Source organism: Phoenix dactylifera, chromosome 14 (genome assembly GCF_051530095.1).
Source record: "Phoenix dactylifera cultivar Ajwa chromosome 14, Ajwa_hap1_PhDact_Kaust_v1.1, whole genome shotgun sequence".
Taxonomy (NCBI): Eukaryota; Viridiplantae; Streptophyta; class Magnoliopsida; order Arecales; family Arecaceae; genus Phoenix; species Phoenix dactylifera.
Genome location: NC_143203.1, coordinates 17,065,481 through 17,075,325, shown reverse-complemented (window position 1 = coordinate 17,075,325; position 9,845 = coordinate 17,065,481). Strand labels below are relative to the sequence as shown.

The 9,845-nt window shown below is 39.1% G+C and overlaps 1 protein-coding gene across 1 annotated transcript; it reads right to left on the bottom strand.

The window, feature by feature from the left end:
- Positions 1-8,173: 8,173 nt before the first annotated feature.
- Positions 8,174-9,742, bottom strand: LOC148715433 (uncharacterized). Its single transcript, XM_089927220.1, has 6 exons — positions 9,563-9,742; positions 9,242-9,445; positions 9,071-9,163; positions 8,869-8,970; positions 8,453-8,782; positions 8,174-8,349 (listed from the first exon to the last, which is right to left on the bottom strand). Exons 2-6 carry the CDS (start codon positions 9,335-9,337, stop codon positions 8,299-8,301), a joined length of 672 nt encoding a protein of 223 aa, XP_089783346.1. The 5' UTR covers positions 9,338-9,445; positions 9,563-9,742; the 3' UTR covers positions 8,174-8,298.
- Positions 9,743-9,845: the final 103 nt, after the last annotated feature.

Sequence of the window (9,845 nt, the reverse complement as noted above, 5' to 3'; positions counted from 1 at the left end):
AGAAGATCCAAAAGGGGTTTTCATTTTTTTGTCTTTTACTCTTTTAAATATAAGAGCACCTACTCTGATACCACTTGTTGCCCAAAGAGACAACCCAAGAGGGGGGGTGAATTGGGTTTTAAGTAATTATTGGCAAATAAAAACTTAATGAGTAATTAATTAAGATTATTGCAAGCAGATTAATTAGATTACTAGTTGTAGTGAATGGAGAGGATGGAAGAGATAATTAATCAATACAAACACAAGAGAGTTTATAGTGGTTCGGAGCCAACTCTTGCTCCTACGTCCACTCTCCAAGCCGCACTTGGGAGTTTACTATAATCCCTAGGATTACAGCCGGTTGTTTTATAAGTTCACAACCCAACTTGTTGTTTTCGCGAGATCACAACGAACTCGGTCGGTTTTCACAGGCTCACCGACTAGAACCACCCAATTGTTTTTCCGGGTTCACAATCAAACCCAGTTGGTTTTTTTCGATTCACCAACCACAACCTTACACCGTTAATTTTATACTTGGCTCACCAACAAACCTTACAACCCTTGATTCAATCCCCTGATTGAATCAAATAAGATAAATAGTTGGGGAAAAGATACAAGAAAAGCTTCTTAAAAAGCAAATATGAATCAATATGAATAGAGTAAAGTTAGAAGCCCTCAAACAGATTTCAGAAGAGGAAGAAGGGGCTTCTCGAACTCTGAGTCTCCTCTTTGAGTGCACTAAAGATTTGATGTCAGAAGAAGAGCCTTGAATGCGAAGAAAAAACTTTTGGGAATGAATTGAATACGTTTCTTCCTTCTTTTGCTTGTCTTTTCTCACAATGTACTCTTGGTAGTTGGAAAACACTTCATACTCAGATGGGGTAACTCTCTTTTTTTTCTACTACTGTTTACTCTAGCTATTTAAACAGTCCCTTTTAAAAAATATCCGTTAGACACTGATTTGTAGCCGTTCTGTACAGTCTGCACATCCTGACAATGTATCCGTTGGGGTCGGAGTCGACTCGCGCGATCTGGAGTCGACTCGGCTGTTGCTGGAGTCGACTCAAGCTTTACTGGAGATGACTCGTCCACTATTCAGGATTTGAATTAAAGTACCGTCCCGTCCTGGAGTCGACTCGCACCAAACCTGGAGTCGACTCGCCAATATCCGGAGATGACTTGGCACTTTTGGAGACGGCTTGTTCTCAGGGTTTCAGAAATTCATTTCTCTGCTTTTCTCTCTCGAGTCGACTCGGATCCTCTTGGAGTCAACTCGGCTCTCAGAGACCGAAAACTGATCTTCTGTCTTTAGAGTTGAACTGCCTCGAAGTCGACTCGCACCTTGTTAGAGTCGACTCGGCTGACTTGGGAGGGTCGACTCTGGAACTCTTGGAGTCGACTCATTCACAGGGTCACTGAGTTCGGTTTTCTGCCTTTCAGTCCGCTTTCCTCTGAGAGTCGACTCTAGCATGTTTAGGAGTCGACTCGCCAAATGTTGGAGTCGACTCGCATCCTTCTGGAGTCGACTCGGTAATAGGGTCTAGAAAATACTTCTCTGTCTTTCTGTCTGTTACCCTTTGGAGTCGACTCGGAACCGTCGGGAGTCGACTCTCGGCAAGCATCGGAGTCGACTCGAAATCTTCGGAGTCGACTCGGTGACAGGGTCTGAAATTCATCTTTCTGTCCTTCTGTCTGTTCTCAGTCAGAATCGACTCGCAGTGTATCAGAGTCGACTCGAGCTTGCGTCAGAACCTCTGAAATACTTGGAGTCGACTCGTAATCTTCCGAGTCGACTCGAGCTTCAGACTTTGGTTTAAACTAAGTTCAACACTTAGCCAAAATACTTTGAACCAAAGCTCGAGGCACTTAAACATAAATTCACATATATTCGCCTGAAACACTAGATTGAATTCATTAGTACCACATGAAATATACTCAAATGCTTTGAGCTCATCAAAATTAAATAGGGGTATAATCAATCACTCCACACTCATAAATCACATAGGATCACTCCTAATCTATGAAGGTCGATAGATCCCATCTAGATGCAATCCTATTCCAAAATGAACCTACTGCAGCCAATCCACACCACAAGGATCCGAATGGCTAGGGCCCAAGTTTACATGCTCGTCAAACTATAGTAACCTTACAGTGAATAGCTGAGGCATCGCAGGTCAAAGGACCTGTCATATAACTGCAGCACAAGTAGTCACTGACGAGTGGATAGACATCCATGTGACTATTTTTTTTTGTCACGCTCAGTACACTTGTTCTCTAACAAGTACCTGCACAATCACTCTAGTGTCTCTACACTGTGGACTCAAGACTCATCCATCTGACTGGGTGATCTGTGCACTAATCTCAGCGGATCGATCACCGCCCTCGTGATGGATCCATTGATCAGAAATATTTAGAAATTAATCCCTAATGACTCATGCTTCTAATTTTCAACTCCTTGAGAATATGTGTCATCATCTTATTAATTTCTTGGATGATTCATGGACACACACAAATATGAATGAATAACAAATTGCCCAATCTTATTAATCAATCAGAGTCAAATTACTAATTTATGCTCTAGATTACAAATATGCATCAGCCACATTGGCTTCTAGGGCATATTTCTAATACTCATGCTGTTTATTGGTTGGACGGGCTGGTAACACTGGGAGTTCATAGTCTAGAACATATGCTATCTTCTCACAACTCAAGACAATCTTCAAGTTGCGGAGCCAATCCTTATAATTTGGTCCGGTCAACCTATTGTTATCTAGGATTCGAGTTAATGGGTTGAAAGCCATTATCATCTGCCGAGAGTAAAGATTCTAATTAGAAATTTGTAATTGACATCAATTTATTTTAGAGGCTTTTAAAATAAAATAGGGTTAATCCTTCCACTATTTTTCGGATCTCTCACACTACCCTGGTAAAGATACCAAAACCTATAGCTTAAGATTTCGAGTGGGGTGCTGCGGTCCCACCAATCTACATGCCACCTCACCTAACAGTTATTGGTGATACATAGACGATGAGTGTACAACTCTTGTACAATGTTTCATAAGCAAATTACAGCTAATCTAGTCTCCAAGTCATAAGGTCCTTACCTAACAATTATTGGCCCCGTTCTTTGGTTAAGTCAGACCCACCGTATATCCCACAGAAAATAAAACTGTGATTGGCTCCTCACCTAGTAGTTATTGGAGCCCAAACCCATCTTTACCCCACAACATCACATGTCAATTGAGAGGTCCAGCCCTCCGATGCAATTTGCCCATTGTGTCCAGCCGAGACAAATCAACGCCAGGAAGACCTTAACAACTCTACTACGGTGGAAGAATAATGGACTTAATATTGGGTAATGTAGTCTTAGTGATTACAACTTTGAGTTTTCTATCGAAGATAATCGATCAATTAGTCAGGTAAGCAGGTGGGAAGCTTCCCTTACTCAGAGAATAAGGTCCTAATTAAGTAACCACCTTTAAGCTTTCCTAGACACCAATTAGATCAATTATCCAAATAGGGCTAGCTCAATGTATCATTCATTCTCGACTGATTTAGAGAGATTTTAGGTCTCATGAAATTTTACATTTAATATAATAATCTACCACATACCAAATGTCATGTGTTTACATCTTATGTAAATGTCACATTGGTTCATGTTTACATCCTATGTAAATATGAAACTCTTTCATATATTATGCGATTACATCTTATGTAATTGACATAATTATTTCAGTTTACATCTTATGTAAATGACCTATTGTTTAAGATTTTTATTCACATCTCATGTAAATAAAATTTGTTTAAATTATACATACATCTCATGCATATATTAATTTTAAACATAAACTAAACATGATCAAGTATATGTGCATCTTATACATGTATTTCAGATCTGAAACTTTTAATCTATTATGCTATTCTCTAAATTTCAGATCATGCATTAATTGATTTTAAATATTATAATCTAATTGTAATTCTAAAAATAAGTTGCAAGATCAAAGAAACAGAAAAATCTGCATGCTGAAAATTTCAGCAATCTGAAATTTCAGCACGCAGAAAATTTAGCAAGCATAATATTTTAAAATCAGATCTAAAAATATTTTTAACGAATCCTTAAATTCTAATCATACTATAAAAAATGTGGTTCTGATACCACTATTGAGATACGCCCCGCACGATGCAACGATCGCAGCGGAATATTGCACGGCACGTCATTCATCATATGAACGCGCCACAGATAGTAAAGTTAAAAAAAATTTCTGGATCCAAATCCAGAAGACCTTTGAACTCATGAGGGAGGAAAGATTAGGATCTGAAAGTGGTTGATTAAATATTATAAAAACTGAAACAAAAATCAGAAACAAAGATTCAAAGATCCCATCTTTAAACTTTATGTGGGTGGATAAACACCGCAGCATGATGATCTTTGGAGGTTCCTGTTGGAGCCGCACAAGCGTCCGGCCTCTATAGGTATCCACACGAGGACTTAACTATCTGAGATCAGATCTCACCGGACTATCAATGATGATTAAGAAAAATTAGCAACATACCTCCTTGAAGAAGAACTCTTTCTTCTTCAACCTTGCTCGTGATGGAGGAGGAGCAAGGAGAAAGCTTGCACCATGGATCTTCCTTGCCTTGCTGCCGTAGAAGAAAAGGATGAAGAGGGCCTCTTGCTGCCGTGGAGAAGGAGGAAGGAGAGGGCTTGGGCGTGGGAAGGAAAGAACCCTTCTTTCCTTGGCGTGTGGGCTCCTCTCTAGGGTTCTCTTCTCATGCTTCCAATGGCACCTTGAAAGAAGAAGAAGAATGCCTCCTTGCTGCTGTGGGTTCTTTCCTTGGCGTGTGGGCTCCTCTCTAGGGTTCTCTTCTCATGCTTCCAATGGCACCTTGAAAGAAGAAGAAGAATGCCTCCTTGCTGCTATGGGAGAAGAGAAAGAGAGGAAGAGAGAGGAGGCATGGAGTAGGAGACTCCAATTCATGCTCTCACATGCCTCCAACGCCCCTTTTGTAATTGATGGCCTAGGGTTTTTCTAAGGCTTATCATGACAAGAGATAAACTCTTCATAACGCCTCCAATAGTCTTTCATGGCGCCATGGTTGAGTCCTAATCACATTAGGACTTGTCCCTTAATTAGGCTAACTCCTAATCACATTAGGAGAACTAGATGGAGCGCCATGCATCCTACAACGCCATGTGGACTTTAGAGTCCGCATGGTGTGAACACGACTTAATGCATTTTCATCCTACGATGCCATGTGGACTTTAAAATCCGCATAGTGTGAATACGACTTAAGGCATATACCCTGATCTAATTAGGGTTGACCCAATCATGAGCCCAACTCAATTTGGGTCGAACCCAAATTGATTTGGCTCATCAAATCAGCCCAATTAAAATTTAATTGCAATCAATTCCACTTAATTCTTCTTCCATTAACTCACTAACACTTAGTGGGTTAATTAAATCACCAATCATATTGATAATTGACATCTATTGTAATTCTAAATCACAATTACGATAGTTTGACTAATCAAATTCTCTATGTGTGTGATCCCAAAGGTTCTATTCTGTCTGGTAGTGAGACATATTGGGATCTTCATTTCAATATCACTGAAACTTCTTTCAGTGGACTGAAACAATTTCAGTTATGCTCTTAGGATTCACTGATCACCAAATGAATGCCTTCGAGTCTCGTAATCCACTAGTGATACCTAGCAGTAGGTGGTGGCAACCCAGCAGAATGGAATGTCTGAACCTTTAGGTGCAGTTAGCGTATGATACAATCCCTCTATTATGGATCCCGATAGGATGGAGGTTATGGATAACTCGTCAAATCCCATCGTTTGTCATATGTCAAATTTATTCGACTTTCAGTTCGAGATATGGAAAACTCTTTTTTCCAAAATGCCTGGCCAGAAATTTATCAAACTTAGTCTCATAAATCACATAGGATCACTCCTAATCTATCCAGGTCGATAGATCCCATCTAGATACAATCCTATTCCAAAATGAATCCATTGCAACCAATCCACACCACAAGGACCCGAATGGCTAGGGCCCAAGTTTACATGCTCGTCAAACTATAGTAACCTCACAGTGAATAGCTGAGACATCGCAGGTCAAAGGACCAGTCATACAACTGCAGCATAAGTAGTCACTGACAAGTGGGTAGACATCCATGTGACTATTTTCTTTGGTCACGCTCAGTACACTTATTCTCTAACAAGTACCTGCACAATCACTCCAGTGTCTCTACACTGTGGACTCAAGACTCATCCATCTGACTAGGTGATCTGTGCACTAATCTCAGCGGATCGATCACCGCCCTCATGATGGATCCATCGATCAGGAACATTTAGAAATTATTTCTAATGACACATGCCTCAAATTCTTAACTCCCACTACAAGAATAATGGTCATTAGCGACGCATTTTTTGGCCTTTAACGACGCTTTTAAGCGTCGCTAAAAACCATCCCGACGCTTTCGTAAGCGTCGGCAAAGCGTCGCCTATGCTACAGTGGAGAAAATGTTTTCCGATGCATCGAAAAGCGTCGAAGGCTTTTCCGACGCTTTTTAACGTCGGCAATTTCAAACTTAGCGACGCTTTAAAGCGTCGCTAGCTGTAATGTAACGACGCTTTAAAGCGTCGGTAGCTAGCGACGCTTTAAAGCGTCGCTAATTGATTTCTAGTCAACATTTTAGCGACGCTTTAAAGCGTCGCTAATTGATTTCTGGTCGACAATTTAGCGACGCTTTAAAGCGTCGCTAATTGAAAATAATTTTTTTAAAAAATAATTTTTGAAATTTCTAAACCCTGTTTAAAAATACTACACATTATAGTTTTTTTAACCAAATGAAAAAAGCCGGTCTTTCAAAGAGTACAAACTAAGCCAATCTACTGGTTCAGCGCGTAGCATCAGTGTTTCAATTGCAGTTCTATTCTGGTTAGCTAGGGAGAAACAGAAAGCAGTAAACATCCATATCCTGAGTGTCTTCATTTGTAGTAGGTTCTTGTCAGTGACTAGTAACTGATACAACAACAGAAGCAACAAATGCCTGCATTTCTCACCCTGGAACGAACCAAATACCTGAATTTATTGCTGCAGAATCTAGCAGACAGCCATGATAAAGCTTTGGAACACGATTTGTGATTCTTTCTTCTGATAATGATCTAATCAGGCTGATGATTTATGTCAATGCTCTTATAATCAGGTAATCTGATAAAGTTATTTGCAGTATTTGCAGATCTGAAAGCTTCTATATAGATGTACCTTAAAAAAAAAGCTTCTATAGAAGCAGGTTTATAAGTTTGAGCATATGACCATCAAGTTATTCATCAGCCAACTTCTTGAGATGTTGGAATTTTTATCACTATTTGGTTGAATAGTGAAAGTTCATCTTCCTTTATTCTCCTTTGTCGTAAGGAAAGTAGCCATTAGTTTCCAAGTTTCATAACGAGTAAAACGAAGTGGACATAAACCAAACCTCCAAAGAACGTGAGCTGGTTTGTTTCTGTTTAACATATATCAGAAAATCAAAGCGTCATATGGACAGCAGCCTGGGTTCCTGACACATGAAGAACTTTTAATATACCATGAGTTTAGTTTGAAGGTGGGAGCCAACAGTAATCCATTTCCCACTAAGTTTCATTTACAGATTATAGTGACAGAATGTTAAGAGGAAATTTTACCTGTCATAGAATAAAAAAAACAGTATCATCATTTACACTTGAAAAAACAAATTTTATCAGCAAAATAATTTCTTAAAGATTCAAGACAGCACAACCCTTTAGATCCAATCTACTATTTAACAGATTAAATAGTAAAGAAATCCACAAAAACATGGGAGACTGTCTTTTGATTTCAGACAGCCATCACAAAGATCATTTCAAAGATGAAAAACATCATGCACACACGTAAGATTTGGTTTCAAGCAGTCCTAAGCCTGTCTAAAGAAATTAACTGTTCCAGAATGTTCAAAGCATAAGAAGATTAAAAAAAAAGAAAAAGGCGTACCCTCAATTTTTGTTTCTCAAATTCTGATACAATAAAGCTTGAAATATCAGAAGACACAACATAGCCAGGACCATTTGCATATGGTGGATAATCTTCTTCAGGCCATTCCTGAAAAGGGAGGCACCAAATTTCTAAACCCTGTTTACAAAATCAAAGCCACACAACTAAGCGAGATATACACAAAATCAAACATATTTATCTAAACATTCATATTGTCAAATTACATTCATACTATCAATTTACGTTTACAATGTACTTCAAAAAGCATAAAAAAATACATATAAACTCCAAAATAAATGCTTCAGGGGTCGCTAGCATCACCATCTCTACGTGCAGATGAACTATCAGGAACCTGTAATAAAAAAACTAAAGCAGTTAAGAATACGAAAATTATTAAACTCTTTAAGAAAAATATGATACTTATGCAAAATGTTCAAGTAGATGTAGTAATTTACCTGAGGAGAGACAAACTGATGCAACAAAGATGTAATCTGATTAATCTGAGCCCTCAAAGATTGCATCTCTGTCTGGTGGCTCTGCTTCAACTCTTTTATCTCTGCCTTCAGATCATTAACCTCTGCAGTGCTACTACTCTGTCTAACATCTTGAGTATATCTACCCACTGCAGACAACTGAGTGGGGGTAACTCCAACGCCATAACCCCTCACTCGACCATAACGCTCCGAGCCCATCAGCTCGGTAAACACCTGAGCTTCGACACCTCTGGTGTTGCCGATTGAAGATGACTCTCCGATACGCTCTGAAATAAGGGATGTAGCTCTGTCCTATATCTCTCAAAAACAATCAAATTAATTTTTGAAAAATTAAAATATATAAAAAATCATTGCAGAAATTATTAATAAATACATACAACTATATCTCTCGACTCCTCTCGGACAAAGCTGCCATCTCGGTGGGTGTGAGTCATCTTATAGAACTCCACCTCACCAGGTTTCCTCCCATGGTCTTCCATCTACAACAAAAAGTATATTGGAAGAGTTTCATCTTATAGAACTATATCATGCTACATGCTATATGAGACAAGAGTTTCAAAAAGTTTCAAAAAAACTTACGAATTCAGCTCTGAGCCTCGCATAACTCTTCGAGCCTGAAGTGTGAGGAATTGTCTGAGATGCTCGTGCGGCTCGACCAATGTCAGAATATGTCTACCACGAAAAAATTAAACATTGTAATATATTAAATATATTAAACATTATATAAGGTATTGAGAGAGAATACACAACCTGTCCTCTCTCGAAAAACCAATAGTGAACAAGCTCCCTCCACTGATGATGGTATACATCAGGAGGACAAACACGAGCAACCTCCTCCTCTGTCATACCCTCACGCTTCCAGTCGGCCTTCAACTTCGACTTATATTCTTTTCATTTGCGGTTGAGGGACTTTAGCACCCAATCATGGCTCTCTGGAGGGAGCACAAACTTTTTCTACACCAAAACAAAAGAATGTTATAATAATATTAAATCAAAAAATTAAATTTATAATAGTAAGCAAATTAACATACAGTAGCTATCAAATTAACAATATTAAATTCAATTCTTTACCTGTACAAATTTAAGAAGCTCAACTTTATAAGAAGGAAGCATATCATTCCACTTATGATAGTTGAGCGGACACAACTGACCCCTACGCGCAACTGATCCTAAGAAACTTGATAAAAGGCATCCAGCCACTACAAGAATAGTGGTCATTAGCGACGCTTTGTTTGGCCTTTAACGACGCTTTTAAGCGTCGCTAAAAACCATCCCGACGCTTTCGTAAGCGTCGGCAAAACGTCGCCTATGCTACAGTGGAGAAAATGTTTTCCGACGCTTGCAAAAGCGTCGG